The sequence below is a fragment of the Schistocerca serialis genome, chromosome 4 (assembly GCF_023864345.2).
Source record: "Schistocerca serialis cubense isolate TAMUIC-IGC-003099 chromosome 4, iqSchSeri2.2, whole genome shotgun sequence".
Lineage (NCBI taxonomy): Eukaryota > Metazoa > Arthropoda > Insecta > Orthoptera > Acrididae > Schistocerca > Schistocerca serialis.
This window is the reverse complement of record NC_064641.1, coordinates 600545050-600568718: the sequence shown is the minus strand read 5'-3', so window position 1 is coordinate 600568718 and position 23669 is coordinate 600545050. Positions and strand designations below refer to the sequence as shown.

Below are 23669 nucleotides of genomic sequence, written 5' to 3'. Positions count from 1 at the left end.
AATAAAACCTTGTTGGCAGCCCTGTAGCCAGGCGACTAGCGCGAGTTTTGGTGTTCTCGTAAAGATAAGTCATTTTAGATTATAAAACATATAGTTTACTACTGATTACAAGGTGAATAGGTGTATTAGTGTATCTTTTAAGTGAACCATTGAAGGTTTCATTTTTCTTTACGTAATACAGCAGAAAACGCGAAAAGATCATACAATCGTATTTTCTGTTTACGTTTTGCTGCAGCAAATCTATAGAATTTTGTTTAGTTGTTCTTTGCTCTCTCCAGAAATTTAACTGTAGCATACCTCTTCATTATTTAACTACCATTTCTGGAAAGTATCGTAAAGTTTAAGTTGTTGTTTCAGAAACTTTGCACTGTTGTTTTTATTTACACACAGTTACATATTGGCCAAATTTGTGGAACCATATTTTCATGTTTATCTGTAATTTAACTGACTTATTTTTAATAATCTATTACGTTTATCATGAGTGAAAAGTGTTTGACTTGCCGTAGAATAGTTAGGTCGGGGCTTTGGTGTGATGGGTGCTGTAGCTTTTCCATGTGGGCGACTGTAGTGGCGTGGGAATAGGGGAAGTAAATGAGACTCATCAGTGGTTTTGTAGGATTTTTAGTAGAGATAGGAAGATATTAGAACAGAAGGGGAAAATTGCTGCCCTTCAGGCTGAGTTAGACAAGGCCTGAGGAGACCTTGACAGGTTAAGGGGGGAGAAGGGTAAAGAGAGGTGGGAAGTGGCAACAGGCGAGAGGAGGAACAGGCCTAGAACTTTGTCTGACAGCTTCATGGTGAATGTGGAAAATAGATTTGACCTGTTGCTTCAGTTAGAAGCTGGTGAGCCTCAAGCAGTTGCAGATGTAGACAGGGCACAAAAAACTTTCAGCAGCAAATTGAAAATTAAGAATGTAGGGAATTCAGTAAAGAGAAAGAAAGTGTTGTTGTTAGGTAGTTCCCATGGAAGAGGTGTTGGCCAACTTTTGCAGGATGAACTAGAATCGGAATACCAGGTCACCAATTTTTTTAAACCTAGTGCTGGTCTGGAGAAGGTGACAGAGGATTTAGCATCACTTTGCAAAGATTTCACTAAGGAAGACACCGTGGTTGTAGTGGGTGGGGCAGGTAATAGTATTGACAAAGATCCTGGGTACAGTATAGAGTGTGACCTGGCAAAGATTGCATCAGCATCAAAGCATACTAGTGTTGAGTTTGTATCTGTTCTTGGGTGCCATGACCAACCTCATTTGAACTCTTCTGTCAAGAGAGTTAATTTGGAGTTGGAACGGCTGCTTATGTCGGGTGCAGGGTCACACATTGGTGTGGTTCCTGTTGATTCTCTCAATAGCTGGGATTATACTAGGCATGGCCTTCACCTCAACAGGAAGGGGAAGGGTAAACTGGCTGGGAAAATAGCAGGAAAGTTAAAGGGGGGAGGCACTGTCATGAGTGACAAAATACCAGTGGTTATAGGGTTCAGAAAAGACCCTTTTTTAGGGTAGCGAGGACAGAAAGAAACCAAATTTTAAGACAGGTTAGGACTGAGACAAACCTTCAGTTTGAGAAAGAAACCAAAAAACATAATTCTAGCTTATTACATCAGCATAAACAGCTATTGGTTAAGAATTTTCAACAGTCAGCAGATATTTTAACTCCACCCAATTTTTACTCAGTCAACACTTAATGTCAGCTATCTTTATTGCATCAAAATATTCGAGGACTGAGAAATAAAATTAATGAATTAATTATCTGCATAGATGAATTAGAGTCTTCAAACCCAGCTGACATTATCTGCCTCTCTGAACATCATGTGACCACTGGTATAGACCTTTTAAGTGTTACAGGGTTTAGGTTAGCAACTCACTTTTGTAGATCGGAAATGGAGAAAGGAGGAGTTGCCACATTCATCAGGAACTGTCATAAATTTAAGAACATAGACATTCATAAATTTTGCCTAGAACAGCATATGGAAGCATGTGCAACAGAAGTAGAATTTCACAAAAAATCCTTCATAATATCAAGTGTATATCGAGCACCTGCAGGTAACTTTAATCTGTTCGTAAACCACCTTGAATCTGTACTGCGCCATTTAACAACCAAAAACAAAGAGATAGTGGTTGCTGGTGATTTCAGTGTAGATTTCCTTAAAGACTCTCCCAATAAGAACTTATTTGAGTTATTAACACTATCATTCAACTTAATTCCCACTGTAAAGTTCCCCATTAGAGTAGCCAATTGCTCACAAATAGCCATTAATAATATCTTTATAGAAAAATCCAATGAACAAAATTTTATTACAAAACCAATAGTCTATTGCCTCTTGGACCATGACATTACCTTCTGTTAAATGTTAATACTGAACAGGATATAAAATCTGTTAAATCTGAGCTCAAGATGGTAATCAATAGGCCAAAAATTGATTATTTTAGGACACTCCTCAGAGAAATTGACTGGACTGATGTTTACAGTGCTCATGGCATGAATGAAAAATATAACTCTTTTGCTAATAAAGTAATTACCTGATTCAAACACTGTTTTCCCCCAAAACTTACCAAGGTTACAGCAAAGTCTACAAAGAAGCCATGGATTACTCAAGGAATAGGGGTATCTTGTAAAACAAAAAGAAAACTGTATCTGTCAATCCGAAACAGTTCTGATGTTGATGCTACAGCACATTACAAGAAATACTGCTAAATATTAAAGACTGTAATACGGACATCAAAACAAATATATTACAAGGAAGAGATAGTCATATCAGATAACAAAATAAAGACTATATGGGATATAGTGAAGGAGGAGACCGGTAGAACAAGACATGAAGAGGGACAAATAGCATTAAGAGTAAATGATACATTGGTGACAGACGTGTATAGTGTTGCAGAACTTTATAACTGTTACTGACAAGATGGGGTTGTCAGGTTCTGCAGATGCTGCTATGGAATACCTCAGACCAGATATTTCAAGTAACTTCCATAATATGAATTTGACTCTCACTACCGCAGCAGAAATAATATCCATCATAAAAACTTTAAAATCAAAAACATCTAGTGGCTATGATGAAATACCAACAAAGTTAATTAAAGAATGTGATTCTGAGTTAAGTAACATATGAAGCTATCTGTGTAACCAGTCATATATCAGTGGAATATTTCCTGAATGGTTGAAATATGCTGACGTTAAGCCACTGTTTAAGAAGGGAGATAAAGAGACAGCATCAAATTTCTGCCCAATTTCACTTTTGCCAGCATTCTCAAAAATTTTAGAAAAGACAATGTACAATTGACTTTATAACTATCTTATCTCAAATAACATACTGTCAAAGTCACAATTTGGATTTCTAAAGGGTTCTGATATTGAGAGGGCTATCTACATTTATTGTGAAAATGTGCTTAATTCATTAGACAAAAAATTGCAGGCAACTGGTATATTTTGTGATCTGTCAAAGGCATTTGAATGTGTAAATCAAAATATCCTTTTAAATAAATTAGAATATTATAGTGTAACAGGAAATGCTGCAAAAAGGTTCAAATCTTATATCTCTGGCAGGAAACAAAGTGTGTTATTAGGAAAGAGACATGTATCAAGCTACCAGGCATCATCCAACTGGGAATTAATTACATGTGGGGTCCCACAAGGCTCCATTTTAGGGCCCTTACTTTTTTTTGTGTATAGCATCAGTAACATTACCAGAAGCCAAGTTCGTTTTGTTTGCCGATGATACAAACATTGCAATAAATAGCAAATCAAGTGTAGTCTTAGAAAGGTCGGCTAATAAAATATTTGTGAACTTTAATCACTGGTTCCTAGCCAATTCTTTGTCACTAAACTTTGAAAAAACACACTACATGCAGTTCAGAACTTGTAAGGGGGGGGAGGTGGGGGGGGGGGGGGGTGTCCCACGAGTATATGCCTAACATACGATGACAAGCAGATAGAAGAAGTGGACAATGTTAAATTCCTGGGATTACAGCTTGATAACAAATTCAACTGGGAGGAGCACACCACAGAACTGCTGAAGAGTCTTAACAAATCTCTATTTGCAATGCGAATTGTGTCAGACATAGGGGATATAAAAATGAAAAAGCTGGCATACTATGCTTACTTTCATTCCATAATGTCATATGGGATTATTTTTTGGGGTAATTCATAAAGCCAAGCTAAAGTTTTCCAGGCACAAAAACGTGCAGTAAGAGTTATATATGATGTGAAATCAAGAACATCCTGCAGAAGCCTCTTTAGGGAACTAGGGATACTAACTACTGCTTCCCAATATATTTATCCCTTAACGAAATTTGTCATTAAAAATATATCACTTTTCCAAACCAACAGCTCAATTCATGGAATCAATACTAGAAATAAGAATAATCTTCACAAGGATTTGAAGTCACTTAGTCTTGTACAAAAAGGTGTGCATTATTCAGGAACACACATCTTCAATAACTTGCCAGCAGCCATAAAAAGCTTAACAACCAATCAAATTCAGTTATATATATATATATATATATATATATATATATATATATATATATATATATATATATATATATATATATATATATATATATATATATAAAAATAGAGGGAAACATTCCACGTGGAAAAAATATATCTAAAAACAAAGAAGATCTGACTTACCAAACGAAAGCGCTGGCAGGTCGATAGACACACAAACAAACACAAACATACACACAAAATTCTAGCTTTTGCAACCAATGGTTGCTTCATCAGGAAAGAGGGAAGGAGAGGGAAACACGAAAGGATGTGGGTTTTAAGGGAGAGGGTAAGGAGTCATTCCAATCCTGGGAGCTGAAAGACTTACCTTAGGGGGAAAAAAGGACGGGTATACACTCGCACACACACACACACACACACATATCCATCCACACATATACAGACACAAGCAGACATATTTAAAGACAAAGAGTTTGGGCAGAGATGTCAGTCGAGGCGGAAATGCAGAGGCAAAGATGTTGTTGAATGACAGGTGAGGTATGAGTGGCGGCAACTTGAAATTAGCGGAGATTGTGGCCTGGTGGGTAACGGGAAGAGAGGATATATTGAAGAGCAAGTTCCCATCTCCAGAGTTCGGATAGGTTGGTGTTGGTGGGAAGTATCCAGATAACCCGGACGGTGTAACACTGTGCCAAGATGTGCTGGCCATGCACCAAGGCATGTTTAGCCACAGGGTGATCCTCATTACCAACAAACACTGTCTGCCTGTGTCCATTCATGCGAATGGACAGTTTGTTGCTGGTCATTCCCACATAGAATGCATCACAGTGTAGGCTGGTCAGTTGGTAAATCACATGGGTGCTTTCACACGTGGCTTTGCCTTTGATTGTGTACACCTTCCGGTTTACAGGACTGGAGTAGGTGGTGGTAGGAGGGTGCATGGGACAGGTTTTACACTGGGGGCAGTTACAAGGATAGGAGCCAGAGGGTAGGGAAGGTGGTTTGGGGATTTCATAGGGATGAACTAACAGGTTACGAAGGTTAGGTGGACGGCGGAAAGACAATCTTGGTGGAGTGGGGAGGATTTCATGAAGGATGGATCTCATTTCAGGGCAGGATTTGAGTAAGTCGTATCCCTGCTGGAGAGCCACATTCAGAGTCTGGTCCAGTCCCGTTAAGTATCCTGTCACAAGTGGGGCACTTTTGTGGGTCAGGATGAAGCCAGCTTCTCGAACGCCTGGAATCCTTACCCAATCTGTTACCCCCGGAAACCATCCTTGTAACCATTGATGCCACTTCCTTATACACAAATATTCCGCACGTCCAGGGCCTCGCTGTGATGGAGCATTTCCTTTCATGCTGATCACTTGCCACCCTACCTAAAACCTCTTTCCTCATTACCTTAGCCAGCTTCATCCTGACCCACAACTTCTTCACTTTTGAAGGCCAGACATACCAACAATTAAAGGGAAGAGCGATGGGTACCAGGATGGCCCCCTCGTACACCAACCTATTCATGGGTCGCTTAGAGGAAGCCTTCTTGGTTCCCCAGGCCTGCCAACCCAAAGTTTGGTACAGATTTATTGATGACATCTTCATGATCTGGACTAACAGTGAAGAAGAACTCCAGAATTTCCTCTCCAACCTCAACTCCTTTGGTTCCATCAGATTCACCTGGTCCTCCTCCAAATCCCACGCCACTTTCCATGACGTTGACCTCCATCTGTCCAATGGCCAGCTTCACACATCCGTCCACATCAAACCCACCAACAAGCAACAGTACCTCCATTATGACAGCTGCCACCCATTTCACATCAAACAGTCCCTTCCCTACAGCCTAGGTCTTCGTGGCAAACAAATCTGCTCCAGTCCGGAATCCCTGAACCATTACACCAACAACCTGACAACAGCTTTCGCATCCCGCAACTACCCTCCCGACCTGGTACAGAAGCAAATAACCAGAGCCACTTCCTCATCCCCTCAAACGCAGAACCTCCCACAGAAGAACCACAAAAGTGCCCCACATGTGACAGGATACTTAACGGGACTGGACCAGACTCTGAATGTGGCTCTCCAGCAGGGATACGACTTACTCAAATCCTGCCCTGAAATGAGATCCATCCTTCATGAAATCCTCCCCACTCCACCAAGAGTGTCTTTCCGCCGTCCACCTAACCTTCGTAACCTGTTAGGTCATGCCTATGAAATCCCCAAACCACCTTCCCTACCCTCTGGCTCCTATCCTTGTAACCGCCCCCGGTGTAAAACCTGTCCCATGCACCCTCCCACCACCACCTACTCCAGTCCTGTAACCCGGAAGGTGTACACTATCAAAGGCAGAGCCACGTGTGAAAGCACCCACGTGATTTACCAACTGACCTCCTTACACTGTGATGCATTTTATGTGGGAATGACCAGCAACAAACTGTCCATTCGCATGAATGGACACAGGCAGACAGTGTTTGTTGGTAATGAGGATCACCCTGTGGCTAAACATGCCTTGGTGCACGGCCAGCACATCTTGGCACAGTGTTACACTGTCCGGGTTATCTGGATACTTCCCACCAACACCAACCTATCCAAACTCCGGAGATGGGAACTTGCTCTTCAATATATCCTCTCTTCCTGTTACCCACCAGGCCTCAATCTCCGCTAATTTTAAGTTGCCACCACTCATACTTCATCTGTCATTCAACAACATCTTTGCCTCTGCACTTCCGCCTCGATTGACATCTCTGCCCAAACTCTTTGTCTTTAAATATGTCTGCTTGTGTCTGTATATGTGTGGATGGATCTGTGTGTGTGTGTGTGTGCCAGTGTATATCCGTCCTTTTTTCCCCCTAAGGTAAGTCTTTCAGCTCCCGGGATTGGAATGACTCCTTACCCTCTCCTTTAAAACCCATATCCTTTCGTCTTTCCCTCTCCTTCCCTCTTTCCTGACCAAGCAACTGTTGGTTGCGAAAGCTAGAATTTTGTGTGTATGTTTGTGTTTGTTTGTGTGTCTATCGACCTGCCAGCGCTTTCGTTTGGTAAGTCACATCATCTTTGTTTTTAGATATACACTCCTGGAAATGGAAAAAAGAACACATTGACACCGGTGTGTCAGACCCACCATACTTGCTCCGGACACTGCGAGAGGGCTGTACAAGCAATGATCACACGCACGGCACAGCGGACACACCAGGAACCGCGGTGTTGGCCGTCGAATGGCGCTAGCTGCACAGCATTTGTGCACCGCCGCCGTCAGTGTCAGCCAGTTTGCCATGGCATACGGAGCTCCATCGCAGTCTTTAACACTGGTAGCATGCCGCGACAGCGTGGACGTGACCCGTATGTGCAGTTGACGGACTTTGAGCGAGGGCGTATAGTGGGCATGCGGGAGGCCGGGTGGACGTACCGCTGAATTGCTCAACACGTGGGGCGTGAGGTCTCCACAGTACATCAATGTTGTCGCCAGTGGTCGGCGGAAGGTGCACGTGCCCGTCGACCTGGGACCGGACCGCAGCGATGCACGGATGCACGCCAAGACCGTAGGATCCTACGCAGTGCCATAGGGGCCGCACCGCCACTTCCCAGCAAATTAGGGACACTGTTGCTCCTGGGGTATCGGCGAGGACCATTCTCAACCGTCTCCATGAAGCTGGGGTACGGTCCCGCACACCGTTAGGCCGTCTTCCGCTCACGCCCCAACATCGTACAGCCCGCCTCCAGTGGTGTCGTGACAGGCGTGAATGGAGGGACGAATGGAGACGTGTCGTCTTCAGCGATGAGAGTCGCTTCTGCCTTGGTGCCAATGATGGTCGTATGCGTGTTTGGCGCCGTGCAGGTGAGCGCCACAATCAGGACTGCATACGACCGAGGCACACAGGGCCAACACCCGGCATCATGGTGTGGGGAGCGATCTCCTACACTGGCCGTACACCACTGGTGATCGTCGAGGGGACACTGAATAGTGCACGGTACATCCAAACCGTCATCGAACCCATCGTTCTACCATTCCTAGACCGGCAAGGGAACTTGCTGTTCCAACAGGACAATGCACGTCCGCATGTATCCCGTGCCACCCAACGTGCTCTAGAAGGTGTAAGTCAACTACCCTGGCCAGCAAGATCTCCGGATCTGTCCCCCATTGAGCATGTTTGGGACTGGATGAAGCGTCGTCTCATGCGGTCTGCACGTGCAGCACGAACGCTGGTCCAACTGAGGCGCCAGGTGGAAATGGCATGGCAAGCCGTTCCACAGGACTACATTCCAGCATCTCTACGATCGTCTCCATGGGAGAATAGCACCCTCCATTGCTGCGAAAGGTGGATATACACTGTACTAGTGCCGACATTGTGCATGCTCTGTTGCCTGTGTCTATGTGCCTGTGGATCTGTCAGTGTGATCATGTGATGTATCTGACCCCAGGAATGTGTCAATAAAGTTTCCCCTTCCTGGGACAATGAATTCATGGTGTTCTTATTTCAATTTCCGGGAGTGTATTTTTCCCATGTGGAATGTTTCCCTCTGTTATATATAAAAACCATATGGCGCTATGGTTGGCCCGCTAGATGGCGCTGCCATAGGTCAAATGGATATCAACTGCAATTATATATATATATATAATAGAGGAAAACATTCCACGTGGGAAAAATTGTGTCTGTATGTGTGGATGGATATGTGTGTGTGTGCGAGTGTATACCTGTCCTTTTTTCCCCCTAAGGTAAGTCTTTCCGCTCCCGGGATTGGAATGACTCCTTACCTTCTCCCTTAAAACCCACTTCCTGTCGTCCCTCCCTCTCCTTCCCTCTTTCCTGATGAGGCAACAGTTTGTTGTGAAAGCTTGAATTTTGTGTGTATGTTTGTGTTTGTTTGTGTGTCTATCGACCTGCCAGCGCTTTCGTTTGGTAAGTCACCTCATCTTTGTTTTTTTATATATATATTATTATGTGCGATTGGACCCCTACGGATCACGCAAAGCTTTTCCGATTCAATTTTTTAATCCTCCAAACTTCTCTCATTCTTTCCCCATGAATTCTCTTTCTTTCCTCTGTCCATTTTGTCCCCTGTCTCTTGCAAACTTCATTCTCGGGTTGTACTTTCCAACTATTGATTTTTTGCCTGAGAGTCTGGGTGTTGGGAGTCTGTGGATATGACCGTAAAATTTTAGTCTTCTTTTCCGGATGTCTGCGGCGAGGTTAGATAATTTTTCTGTAGTTTTCCGAGACTGTAACCTGTATCCATCTTCTGTTCTTTTTGGGCCAAGAATCTTTCTGATAATTTTGCGTTCCTCTTTCAGGATGCCTTCCAGGTCGCCTTTTCTATGGAGTGTTAGTGTTTCGCTGGCATATAGTGCTTCGGGCTTGATTACTGTATTGTAGTGTCGTATTTTTGAGTGAATGGAGAGACACTTTTTATTGTAGATGTTGTGGGTTTTCCAGTATGCTCTTTTCAGTTTTCGCAGTCGAACTTTTTGTGCAGTTTTCTCTCCCCCTGTGGGTTCTAGGACCTCGCCTAAGTATTTAAAGAATGGAACTCTCTCAATTTGTCCATATTTTGTAGTCAGTTTTTGAGTTTCAAATTTTGAGCAGATGCATTTGGTTTTTTGGAAGGAAATTTGTAGCCCAACTTTTTCGGCGCATTCTTTGAGAATGTCTATCTGTTTAATTGCTGTGGTCTCATTTTCTGCTAGAATGGCCACGTCATCTGCAAATGCCAAGCATAAAATTTTAATACCATCTTTAGATCTTCCTAGTTGTATAGGCTTCCAGTAATTTTGATTCTTCAGTTCTTTTTCCCATTCTCGGATGACTTTGTCTAAGACAAGGTTGAAGAGGAGTGGAGACAAGCCGTCACCTTGTCTGACGCCGGTTTTGATCAGGAAGGGCTCTGATATTTCACCCAGGAATTTTATCTTAGAAGTTGTGTTTGTGAGCGTTTCTTTGATAAGGTTTAGGGTTTTCGGAACGAGTCCTAGCTCCTCAAGGATAATAAAGAGAGATTGCCTATCGATTGAATCATAAGCCTTTGCGAAATCAACAAAGGAACAAATGATCGGACTGTTTCTGACTGCTTTGTATTTTAGTGTTGTCTTCAAATTGAAAATTTGTTCTGCACAGGATCGGTGAGGGCGAAAGCCAGCTTGGTATTCAACAATACTGTGTTCGAGTTGTTCTTGTGTTCGTTGAAGAAGACGAGCTGAGAGGATTTTATAAGTGACTTGGAGAAGGGAGATTCCTCGATAGTTCTTTATATCTGCCATGTCTCCCTTTTTATGCAGTGGATGAATTAGGGCGCATTTCCAATCTTCTGGTAGTTTTTCTGTCTGCCAAATGTCTGTGATGATTTGAGTGAGTTCTTTGAGGGAATTTGGTCCAAGATTTTTAAGTAGTTCTGCAGTGATATTATCTTCTCCGGATGCCTTGTTGTTTTTCAGTCTATGAATATGTCTTTGGATCTCCTCTAGTGTAGGTGGTGGGGATTCCGGATTTGTGTAGATAGCAGTTTCTTGAGGGAATCTTGAAGCAGGTTCAGGGCAATTGAGGAGTCCGGAAAAGTATCTTGCCAGCTCCTCACAATTTTCCCGATTTGTGAGTGCTAGTTTTCCATCTGGTTTTCTGAAACATAGATTTCGTGAGCCGTATCCATTGATTCTCCCAGCAAAGGTCTTATAGAAGTCTCGTACATTATAGTTACGGAAATTTTCTTCAGTAGACTCACACTGTTCCTTGAGGTACTTCCTCTTGACTTGTCTGATTGTTTTTGCCACTTGTCTTCTGGTGTTGTGGAAGTGATCAAGATTTTCTGGGGATTTTTTACTGTTATACTTCAGAAAGGCTTTCTTTCTTTCTTCCAGTGCTTTTTCACATCCAGAGTCCCACCAGAGGTGTTTTGTATTCTTTTTCAATGGGATCAGTTCTTTTGCCTTCTTTGTAATTTTTGTTCGAAATTTTTCCCAAGAGTCAGCTGGTTCCTTTTCCCACTCCTCCTTCAGATTGGTTTCCTTGATTGTTTGTGTGTCAAATTTCATCATGTGTGTTTTCTTCGGATATAATTTTTTTGGGGTGAATTTCACTTTAATGCGTGTTAAGTAGTGGTCTGAGTCAATGTTCGCCCCTCTGCAGACTTGGACATCATGGATCTCTTTCTGTACGAAATAGGAGATGGCAATGTGGTCAATCTGATATTCGCCGATCTCTTGTATGGGGGACGTCCAGGTCTTTTGTTTTCTAGGTTTTTTTCTCAAAGATGTAGACATTATTTTTAGATTATTTTGTTGGCATAGTTCAATAAATCTCAGTCCGCTTCTGTTGGTGAATCTGTGTGCTGGATATTTTCCTACAGTTTTTTGGTGTTCTTTCTCTCTGCCAATTTGTGCATCTAGTAGGTGCGGCTGTATTATATGCTCCAGGAACTGACGTCCCTGGTTCTAAACACCCAGTGGAAACACTGGATCAAAACTTACAAGCTATCATGATTCGTGAGAGTAATGACAGAATTACCCCAGGTGGTAACCAATCCACTCATCGACAGATGACAACTGGGTTTTCAGATTCTGGGGAACCCAGGCCATCACGATCAGAGTTCTCAAGCAAACTTCGTCCCAAGGTTCCCATGTACATTGGTACCTTTAACATTCAGACCCTAATTCAACCTGGAAAATTACACAACTTAGTAACACAGCTAGACCAACAAAAAATTAAGATCTTAGCGTTACAAGAAACTAGATTCACGGATGAAAATACAATAGACTATGGAAACTATCGCATCTTCAAGAGCAAGACTGACAAACGAATTGCCAATGGTACGCCACTCCTGGGCATGGCATTTGCGGTGCACAGAAATATATTAGGCTCAATTAGAGAGGTCTCTTCCATAAATAATCGCCTCATGACCATGCGTATCCAGTGCGCCACCAAGAAATACACATTGATAAATGTTCATGCACCCACAAACATAGACAACAAAAAATGCCAACTACAAACTGAAAAATTCTGGACTAAACTTGAAGATGTCATGGCCAAAATTCCCCGGGATGACATATATATATATATGTGTGTGTGTGTGTGTGTGTGTGTGTGTGTGTGTGTGTATATATATATATATATATATATATATATACAGGGTGATTCAAAAATGCATGTAAATATTTCAAGGGTGTATTTGTAAGGTAAATATAAGACAAAAATGTTCTATACAATTTTTTCCATACTTGGCTTATTACAGAGTTATGAACAAAACAGGATAATACATTCAATACAACGTAAGGTATTTAATTCCCAGAGTTCACAGTTTAATTACAGTGCATTTGGACTAACAACGCAAACTGATAAATAAACGTGACGTAACAAACTGAAACAATTCCTCGCGAACACTGTATTAATTTAGGTCCTGTTGATTGAACTACAGCAATGCACAATAACTAAGGAAAATTGAAGCATTTTACAGACTGTACTGTACTGTACTGTATTTGCACAAATCTTAATGCAATGCATGTTCAAAATGCTGTCCCTGAACTTGCAGACAGACCCGTGCTCGTCGCATCAATGATCTCTGCACATTACACAGTCCGTTCAACTCTCCACGAATAATTTCACAACCACCTTCAATTCTTTGTTGTAGCACTTCTCTGTTCGGTACTGCAGAAGAATACACCAATGTCTTTAGTCGGCCCCATAAATAAAAGTCTAAAGGGTTCAGGTCAGGTGATCTGGCTGGCCAAGCAATTGGTCCTCCGCGACCTATCCATCGATGTGGATACGCAGAATTGAGGTACGCCCTTACGTTGCGGCTGTAATGGGCGGGAGCACCATCGTGCATAAACCACATGGTGGCTCGTGTTGCAAGAGGGACATCCTGTAACAATCCAGGCAATTCTCCCTCCAAAAATTCGCAGTACGCGTGCCCATTCAGCCTTGGAGGCAGAACATGAGGTCCGAGTAAGTAATTCCCCACAATACCACACCAAATGTTTATGGAGAATTGATGTTGATATCCACGCACAATTCTCGCGCCAGGATTCTCGACAGCCCACTGGTGCATATTATGCGAATTGATTACACCCGCACGAGTAAACATGGCCTCATCTGTGAATAATATCCGCCGAATGAACATTGGATCATTCAAATGACGCTCTTGTAACCACTGGCAGAATTGCTGACGGCGAGGATAGTCTTCAGGTGTCAATTCGTGCACTTTTTGCAGGTGAAATGGATGCAACTGTTGTCTCCGAAGCAGCCGCCATACAGTAGATTGTGGAAGTCGTACAGCTGCACTAATTTGTCTCGTACTGATAGATGGATCTTGGTCTACCAGGTCCAAAACATGTTCCTCGACGTTCACTGCATGCTCAAGTGGTCGACCTGAATGTGGCCCAGGACGAATGCCATACTCCCGCATACGTCTGTCCACAGATACAAACGTCTGATGACTTGGTAACCGTCTTCCTGGAAACAGCTCACTGTACCTTCGTCTTGCTGCAAGTGCATTTCCATCTGCTGCACCATACACAAGGTGCATATCAGCATACTCACTGTTTGAGTACATCATGTGCACGAAACCTTTAGCCTTCCGACGATGAATGAGCGACAGGACGTACTTTTCCGTTACCAACAACATCAGCGCCATCTTCCGTACAGTAGGAGTAAACATCACATGCAAACAAAAACAAACACTATTCATGCAGTTTCGAATCAACTGTTGGGAGATACGTATGTGAATTACGTACCAGAATATGGCATCCTGCTGCTTGCACTGCCGTCGTTTTGATACGGACATGACTTTCGTATTTAACGATAACTCTGGAATTAAACGTTTATGGAAAAACATTTATAGAACATTTTTGTCTTATATTTACCTCACAAATACACCCTTAAAATATTTACATGCATTTTTGAATCACCCTGTATATATATATATATATATATATATATATATATATATATATATATATATATATATATATAAAACAAAGATGATGTGACTTACCAAATGAAAGTGCTGGCAGGTCGACAGACACACAAACAAACACAAACATACACACAAAATTCAAGCTTTCGCAACAAACTGTTGCCTCATCAGGAAAGAGGGAAGGAGAGGTGGTCTTTCCCTCTCCTTCCCTCTTTCCTGATGAGGCAACAGTTTGTTGCGAAAGCTTGAATTTTGTGTGTATGTTTGTGTTTGTTTGTGTGTCTGTCGACCTGCCAGCACTTTCATTTGGTAAGTCACATCATCTTTGTTTTTAGATATATATTTCCTACGTGGAATGTTTCCCTCTATTATAACTATATATATATATATATATATATATATATATATATATATATATATATATATATATATATATATATATATCTAAAAAGAAAGATGATGAAACTTACCAAACAAAAGCGCTGGCAGGTCGATAGACACACAAACAAACACAAACATACACACAAAACTCTAGCTTTCGCAACCAATGGTTGCCTCGTCAGGAAAGAGGGAAGGAGAAGGAAAGACAAAAGGATATGGGTTTTAAGGGAGAGGGTAAGGAGTCATTCCAATCCCGGGAGCGGAAAGACTTACCTTAGGGGGAAAAAAGGACAGGTATACACTCGCACACACACACATATCCATCCACACATACACAGACACAAGCAGACATTTGTAAAGGCAAAGAGTGTATATATATATATATATATATATATATATATATATATATATATATATATATATATATATATATATATATGTCTGCTTATGTCTGTGTATGTGAGGATGGATATGTGTGTGTGCGAGTGTATACCTGTACTTTTTTCCCCCTAAGGTAAGTCTTTCCGCTCCCGGGATTGGAATGACTCCTTACCCTCTCCCTTAAAACCCACATCCTTTCGTCTTTCCCTCTCCTTCCCTCTTTCCTGACGAAGCAACCATTGGTTGCGAAAGCTAGAATTTTGTGTGTATGTATGTGTCTGTTTGTGTTTCTATCGACCTGCCAGCGCTTTCGTATGGTAAGTCACATCATCTTTGTTTATATATAAAAACAAAGATGAGGTGACTTACCAAACGAAAGCGCTGGCAGGTCGATAGACACACAAAAAAAAATATATATGCTATGAGACTAAATGAGTAAATCTTTTTGCAATTTTGAAATGGGACAATGTTCATAATTTGTACTGCAAAGATTAGGAATAGTAGCTGAGCATGTCTGTTTGTATTACCTTATTAGTCCATTCCTCTGATTGCATTTAACTCTGTTTATTAATGTTTCATATGTGAACACTCTTTAATCACATGTGACATAAATTCCCATATAACTGATTTTAGAATGACTAAGGAGAGCATATCTCTTGTGATGTGAAGAAGGTATTGAACAGCATATTTAGTACACAAAATAATGTTTCAGGATTTAATTGAATGCTATCTGTTGGAGAGTGTGATGAGGGCTCTAAGGAGGAAAGATGTGGGTGAATCCACTCCCCAAACTGCTGTATGGCTGTACCCTGCTGGATCAGTCAACTTGGGAAAGATCATAGGTGCTGGGTAACGTACTCGAGCAACTGCTGTTTGGATCTGTGTTGCAACTGATATTTGTGAATTGTTTGCAAGACTGCTAAAGACAGTGTTATTCAGCATAAATGCATGTAGGGGGATTAACATACCAATACATTACGTAACCTTAAATAAGTATGTATTTTTTTATCATTGTAAATCAATCTTCTAGGTGTTTATGTGTGTAGTTTAGTTGAATAGACAATCAGCAAATAGTGTGGAAGACATCTATATTTTGGTTCTTAAGCTGCTGGACTGTGTCATTTATTTTAATCTGTCCTGACTATTGCAATATTATATATGATTGGATCTTGAGTTGTGGGCAGACACCTGCCTAGCTCTGGTTTGGGTATGCCTGGTCATCGTGATTGTGTGTGTGTGTACTCAAGGAGATCCTTTGATTGAGATGCTTCTTACAGTTACTCTTTGCATATAATTGAACTTATTGATATGATTATGAGCTTTACCCATTTTGTTGTACTGAAACTTTTTGGTGGTTTGTATCTGGTGTGGTTTCGATTCGTGGGTCAATCCCCACAATGTAAACTCAGCCTCTAAGATTTTTCCATTAGTTTGTTCTTTCATGAGACAACATATCTCCAAATACTATGGTTTATATGGCTGATTGATTACTACACATGATTGAGAATATTTTTGTGGTCTGTACCCGTCGTTGTGAGTTTTTTGAGTCATCTCATTCGTTGTACACTTATTCACTGAAATTTTTTTCTCTACTCTCTTGAAGATTTTGAAGGTTTGATTGTATAGATCTTAACTTAATATTTATTAATTCTAGTAATTTACAAGTTTAGAGGTGTAATGTTGTAGTTTTGATCTTGTATTATTTGTCTTATGACAGTATGTTCCACAGATATGAAAATCTGAATGCCATCTCCTGATATATGTATAGATTACGATTTATATAGTAAATATTTTTGTCATGTGTAATGGGTCACCCTCCTCTAACATTACCTCCTTTTTTTTTTTTTTTTTTTTTTTTTGTAGAAATAACTGATGTCAAGAATACTATTGATTCTTGTATAGGTGAATGTTATATCAGCTGTCTAAGTTAATGACCTGCATATGATTTTGTCTATGTTTTGGGCTATGATAAGTAAAAAAAAAATTAATTTGTTAGTACTCTGTACATACAGTTAGACTTACTCTTCTATTAAAAATATTTCAAATTAAGAAATTTCTGGCATACTTACAATTCATATTATTAATTGCACAATCAAATGCAAATTATTAAATTTACTTCTGGACTCATTTATAAAATAATAATATATCTCGGTGATGATTCTTATTCTGTTCAAATGGCTCTGAGCACTATGGCTCTTAACATCTGAGGTTATTAGTCCCCCTCTTATTCTGTCAAGAAATTTCTCTTTTGCCTTATAAACTCTTTGGAATATTGTGACTACTGCAGAATGTAAATAGTGGTGGGCATGCCTCTGATGGAATTAGATGTTTTTTGATTGTATCACTAATAATGTAATTTATGGTGTGACAGAAGTGAAAACTGTAAAGTCGGTGTGATTTAAAAGAATGGGATAAAATAAAATGATATTCATAGCAACTGGCAAACTACACTATGTGACCAAAAGCATCCACACACCTGGCTGAAAATGACTTACAAGTTCTTGGTGCCCTCCATTGGTAATGCTGCAGTTAATTATGGTGTTGGCCCAACCTTAGCCTTGATGACAACTTCTATTCTCGATGACAACTTCTATTCTCACAGGCATACCTTCAGTCAGGTGCTGGAAGGTTTTTTGGGGAATGGCAGCCTGTTATTCATGGAGTGCTGCTTTCAGGAGAGATATGGATGTCAGTCAGTGAGGCCTGGCATGAAGTCGACGTTCCAAAACATCCCAAAGGTGTTCTATAGGATTCAGATCAGGACTCTGTGCAGGTCACTCCATTACAGGGATGTTATTGTCGTGTAACCACTCTGTCACAGGCCATGCATTATGAACAAGTGCTCGATCGTGTTGAAAGATGCAGTCACCATCCCTGAATTGATTTTCAACAGTGGGAAGCAAGATGGTGATTAAAACATCAATGTAGGCCTGTACTGTGATAGTGCCATACAAAACAACAAAGGGTGCAAGCCTTCTACATGAAAAACATGACCACACCATAACACCACCACTTCCGAATTTTACTGTTAGCGCTACACATGATGGCAGATGACGTTCATTGGGTATTCGCCATACTCACATCCTGCCATTGGATCACCAAAGTGTGTACCGTAATTCATCACTCCACACAACACTTTTCCACTGTTTAATCATCCAATTTTTAAGCTCCTTACACCAAATGAGTCATCATTTGGCATTTACAGCTGCCGCTCGACCATGAAATCCAAGTTTTCTAAGCTCCTGCCTAACTGTCATAGTACTTGCAGTGGATCCTGATGCAGTTTGGAATTCCTGTGTGATGGTCTGGATAAATGTCTGCCTATTACACTATGACCCTCTTCAACTATCAGTGGTCTCTGTCAGTCAACAGACGAGGTCAGTCTGTACGCTTTTATGCTTTACGTGTCCCTTCACATTTGCACTTCACTATCCCATCAGAAACAGTGGACCTAGGGATGTTTAGGAGTGTGAAAATCTCACATACCGACACATGACACAAGGGACACCCAATTACTTGACCACGCTTGAAGTCCGAGAGTTCTGTGGAGTGCCCCCTTCTGCTCTCTCATGATGTCTAGTGACTACTGAGGTCACTGATATGGAGAACCTAGCAGTAGGTTGCAGCACAATACACCTAACATGAAAAACGTATGTTTCTGGAGGTGTCCAGATACTTTTGATCACACAGTGTACAAAATCAAAATTTCAGCCGCAAAAATGAGCCCCTAGACTCAAGACTTGGAGCTCTTGGTGCTTTCAAAACTTATATAGGCAGAGAATTTTAGTACTGATATGTGTGGGAGGGTAAGATTACAAAATGAACACAATATTCTGCTAATATCTGAGCAGAGGAAGCAAATATATTATAACTCATGTGGCTGACCCTTAGTGCAAAAACTATTGACATTTATTTAATGGGCACTAACAAATAAAGTTAAAAAAAATATATTAAGCTGATACTGAGAATCCTTGATTTTCATTGCAAAAGTATTTTTGTAATTTCCGTAGTACAAAGAGATCAAATAATCTCATAACCATGAGAATAAATATTATTTTATTTAGTTATCTCATGTTGGCAGTGGACAGATACAAAGATGTTTCATTCTTCACTCCACCAAACAAAAGTAATGGCTCTGATTTTATATAATAATACAAAACACTACAATTACTTTCCCGTGGTTGGTATGAGATACACAAGACATGAACTTACCTGTCAGGTAAATTGAAATATCTTTCTAGAAATCCGTCTACATCAAGATTCTTTTCAATTTCATCAACCATATTTTTAAGGTAGCCTCCTATGTTATTCTTCTCATCTGAATTTAATTTTGACAACAAATCATTTTCTTCCACCCAGAAAAATGGAAGACATTTTCGATCTAGTAAATAGTTCTTCAGATCATTAAGCATCTGAAAAACAGGGGTGATAATTTTTAAGAATAACGTTCTGAAATAATATCATGTATTTTAAATGAGAAATGAATGGTACATCTACTCAAGTAAAAAATAAAACAGTTTTTGAAGTGCATAGTACAGAAAAGAATTTAAGGGCTGGTTGGAGATTTGGATCTCCATTCTACGGAACACATGTAATGCAATTTAATTTTATTTAATTTAATTTATTATCATCCATTTTATCATATACATGATATAGGAATTGTCATCATTTATAAGATCTTTAGTTCTGATTAAATTCAAGCACAATTATTGGGCAGTAATTGGTCTATGTTTCTCAAACTTTTCTGAACATGCTAAACTTGGTTGGTGGGAGCTGTATAAAAATAAATTTTACAATCAGTTTGAAATGAATGTGTGACAAATTTACTGAAGTATAATGAATTATGTAGATTTGTGCTAAGCAATTGAATCTGGTGAGAAATCACCTAGCAACTTTATTTTTCTGTTCAGAAACAATTTTATAGTAATATCAAACATGTCAGTTGCACTGAAAGTTAATCATATTTTCATAATGTTAATGGCAGCTGTAAGGAAAGTTTGTGTATTTTGGTGGGTGCAACTCAGTTTATTTTTATTTATTTATTTATTTTCATGTTCCATAGATACTTGATGCAAGTGTATAATTGGGATGTAGAATGTGTCAGATTATTACAGTAATAACCAATCTAAATGGTCATAACGCTTACAAATCATACCGGTATGTAAACAGATACATGATGTTCAAGTGTTTATAACACAGATTATAGTAGTAATTATGATTACACAAAATTGCAAGTCTTACATTGTAATACATATGAGAAGCATTCTGTTGATAATTGGTATGCCAGTGCTACATAGTCAATTCTTATAGGAATGTTTATATGTAAACACATTGTACACATTGTTACACACTGTCAAAACATTCCTCTAAAGAATAGGAAGAACTACTCAAAAAAATAAGTTTTCTCTGTTTTTTGAATTTATTCATATTCCCAGTGACTGATTTAACATGAAATGGAAGTTTAGTACATACTTTTATGCTTGAGTAATGTACTCCTTTCTGTACCATCCTGAGATTTTTTATATCTTTCTGAAAATCATGTTTACTTCTTGTATCGTGATCATGAAATTCACTTTTTGTTTTGTAAATTGTTTGATTATTGTACACAAAGTACATTAGTGAAAAAAATGTACTGAGACAGCATGGTGAGGATCCCGAGCTGTTGGAATAAGTTTCTGCAAGAGCATTTGAGGTGCACTCTAGCCATAATTCTGGTGATGCTCTTATGTGCAATAAAGACTTTGTTTGCTTGTGACTGGTTACCCAAAAATATGATGCCATATGTCATAAGTGAATAGAAATATCCTAGGTATGCAATTTTAATTGTTTACAAGTAACAAACAGATGAAATTGAGAAAATGGCAAATACTGCTGAATTCCGTCTTTTCATAGATTGTTGATGTGAACTGTTGCTTTAGATTGTTGTTTATGTGTAATCCCAGGAATTTGGAAGACTCACTACCAATACTTCTTTGTCACCACATTTTATTACAATATTTTCCTATTTTTTATTTGCTGTTTGAAACTGAATGAATTGAGTCTTGGTAACATCGAGTGACAGACCATTTGAAGTGAACCAATCTATTGCTTCTTTGAATAAAGACCATTTGAAGTGAACCAATCTATTGCTTCTTTGAATACAATGGTCGCAGTGTTGACTAGACTGCAATTGGTTTTTTTTTTTGTCAATCATAATGACTGTGTCATCAGCACACATGTTAAAGTGTGCTTTTGTGTCATACAGCATGGCTGATCATTGACAAACATTTAAGTGTGCCCCAGTCAGTGCAGGCAGGTGCCATTGCAGAATTGTACAATACTAGCTTCTGTCTTCTGTTGTCTAGATATGACTTGCTTTACCATTTAATCCATAGCATTCAGCCTTCACAAGTAGAATTTTATGATCTATACAATTGAATGCTTTAGACAGGTCACAGAAGATTCTAGATATCTTCAGAATAATAATTAATGTTGTCAACTTATCTTGCTCAAGAGTTCACTACAGATATTGTTAAATGAAAATGGTGAGGAGAACTGCATGATTCTCAATAATCATGTAAAGACAGTTGTTGTTTTAGGTTTACTGTTTACATCACAGGGTCCTTGTCAAACTCTTACATCATACTGGCCATCTCACAAAATTTCTCATAGGTCTTATATAAATTTGCTGACAATGGTCACATTGTTACATTAAGTAATTTTGTTGTTACATAAAGTAATTTTGTTAATTGCAGTCACAGAAGTTATTCAAAATTACAGAAAATGTTATCATTTGGTGGTTACATTTGAAATACATGAAACAGGATACAAGGTCAAATATATATTTGTTGATTTCATAGAAAAATAAGTGAAATGCTTCAAATCAACAATGCTGATTACATTTTTGTTAACTGCTCTGAAACTACACCATCCCAAATCTTGCAAATACGTTTCTGGTTCCAAATATGCATATTTAATTTTTTGGCATGAACAGAATTTAAATTAATATTACAGTACCAAACAATCACTTTATTTACATCATCAGTAATAGTTTGCTTTATGAGCTTGAGTAATTAGTAATGTAATTACATGTTGTTATGATCAACAATTGCATAGTAAACTGACAGTATGTTAATCAGAATTGTTACAGGTTTCAAACATTTTAAAAACAGTACTTTTGTTGTCTCTTTCATTATTTGGTTGTTTGTAACTGAATGGTTGTGATTGTAATTAGATGAATTAATTATGCATGTTCCTAGCATTAGATGGATGTAATACTTACAAATACTTTGACATGATGTTATTGAAAACTACAATCCTATGCTCAAAAGGTGAAATTGCCTGGATGAGCACTATCTAATGATACAACAGTTAATTAAGTAACCTCAATTAGATTTAGTGTCATGTGAAAGCTAAATTGGCTCTTGAAATCATAAAAATTGTTACATCTCAATACCCTTCCAAAAGTATTGTATAACCACCGGTTGCCAAGGCTATTGACACAATTAATTGTGCAGTCCAAATAAATACACTAGAGAATACTGGTATTCACAGAAAAGCATGAAAAGGATTTCAATAAATATTATGGTAGTCCAAATAATCACTTGATTTGCATAATCAGTATGACTTTGTTTTATGAATTTCAGTGATTAGTAAGTAATTAGGTGTTGTTATGATAGGCAGTTGCATAGTAACTGCATAGTAACTGACAAAAACATTATAGAAATAGTCTTTTTGTTGCCGCTTTCATTATTTGACTGTTTGTAACTGAAGGGTTCTTATAGTACAATGGAAACTCCAGGTAGGAATATCAACAATGTATGTAAAGACAGACTGCTACTTACCACAAAGAACACATGATAATTGCAGACAGGCAGTGTCTTTCAATTGTGCCTGTCTGCAACTTAATGTGTCTTCTTTACAGTAAGTAGCACTCTGTATTTGCCTACATTATTGGCTCTAGTTGGAATTAGGCAAACTGATTATACATGTTATTAGCAGTGGATGGATCCAAACTGATGAGTAGTTTGACATAACATTATTGAAAATACATTTCAGTGTTCCGAAGGTGCAATTGCTTACACAGGTCCTGCCTAATGCTACAATAGTTAATTAAGCAACCTAAATTATCTTTGGTGTCATGTGAAAGATAAACTAAATTAGTTCTTGGAATCACATGAAGAATGAGCTGTTATATTTCACACTGACTTGCATAATAGACACAATACTGACATAAAGATCAGTGGGTGTGAGTTATAAAGTCTTAAATGAGAGAGCAGCAATGTTTTGTAAATGCAGAACAGTGTTTGATTGTGCTCATTGGACATGTAGTTCAACTCTAAAGTAGATGTGAAAAGAGAACTAGCAAGGCAACATAATTACAGAATACTGCATAATATCATGGAAAAGGTAGTTTTTGCTTTGAACTATTTTATACTAGGAGATACGCAATACTGTGAATACTGAGGACGAAGTTGAGCGTTACTCAACTTATGCATTCAATGATTTTGTTGTCTGATTAATGATGCGCTTTTCTGTTTTACTTATGATTTATGTCAACTGTGTGATGTATACTGTAGAAT

General features: G+C 39.2%; 1 protein-coding gene across 2 annotated transcripts in view; it reads right to left on the bottom strand.

The window, feature by feature from the left end:
* Positions 1 to 23669, bottom strand: part of LOC126475377 (cyclic GMP-AMP synthase-like receptor) — a 353607-nt gene that overhangs the window by 113109 nt on the left and 216829 nt on the right. For both annotated transcript variants that reach the window (XM_050103201.1, XM_050103202.1), the window contains exon 9: positions 19321 to 19520. In XM_050103201.1, coding sequence (XP_049959158.1) covers positions 19321 to 19520 — 200 coding nt within the window. The remainder of the gene's footprint in view (positions 1 to 19320; positions 19521 to 23669) is intronic.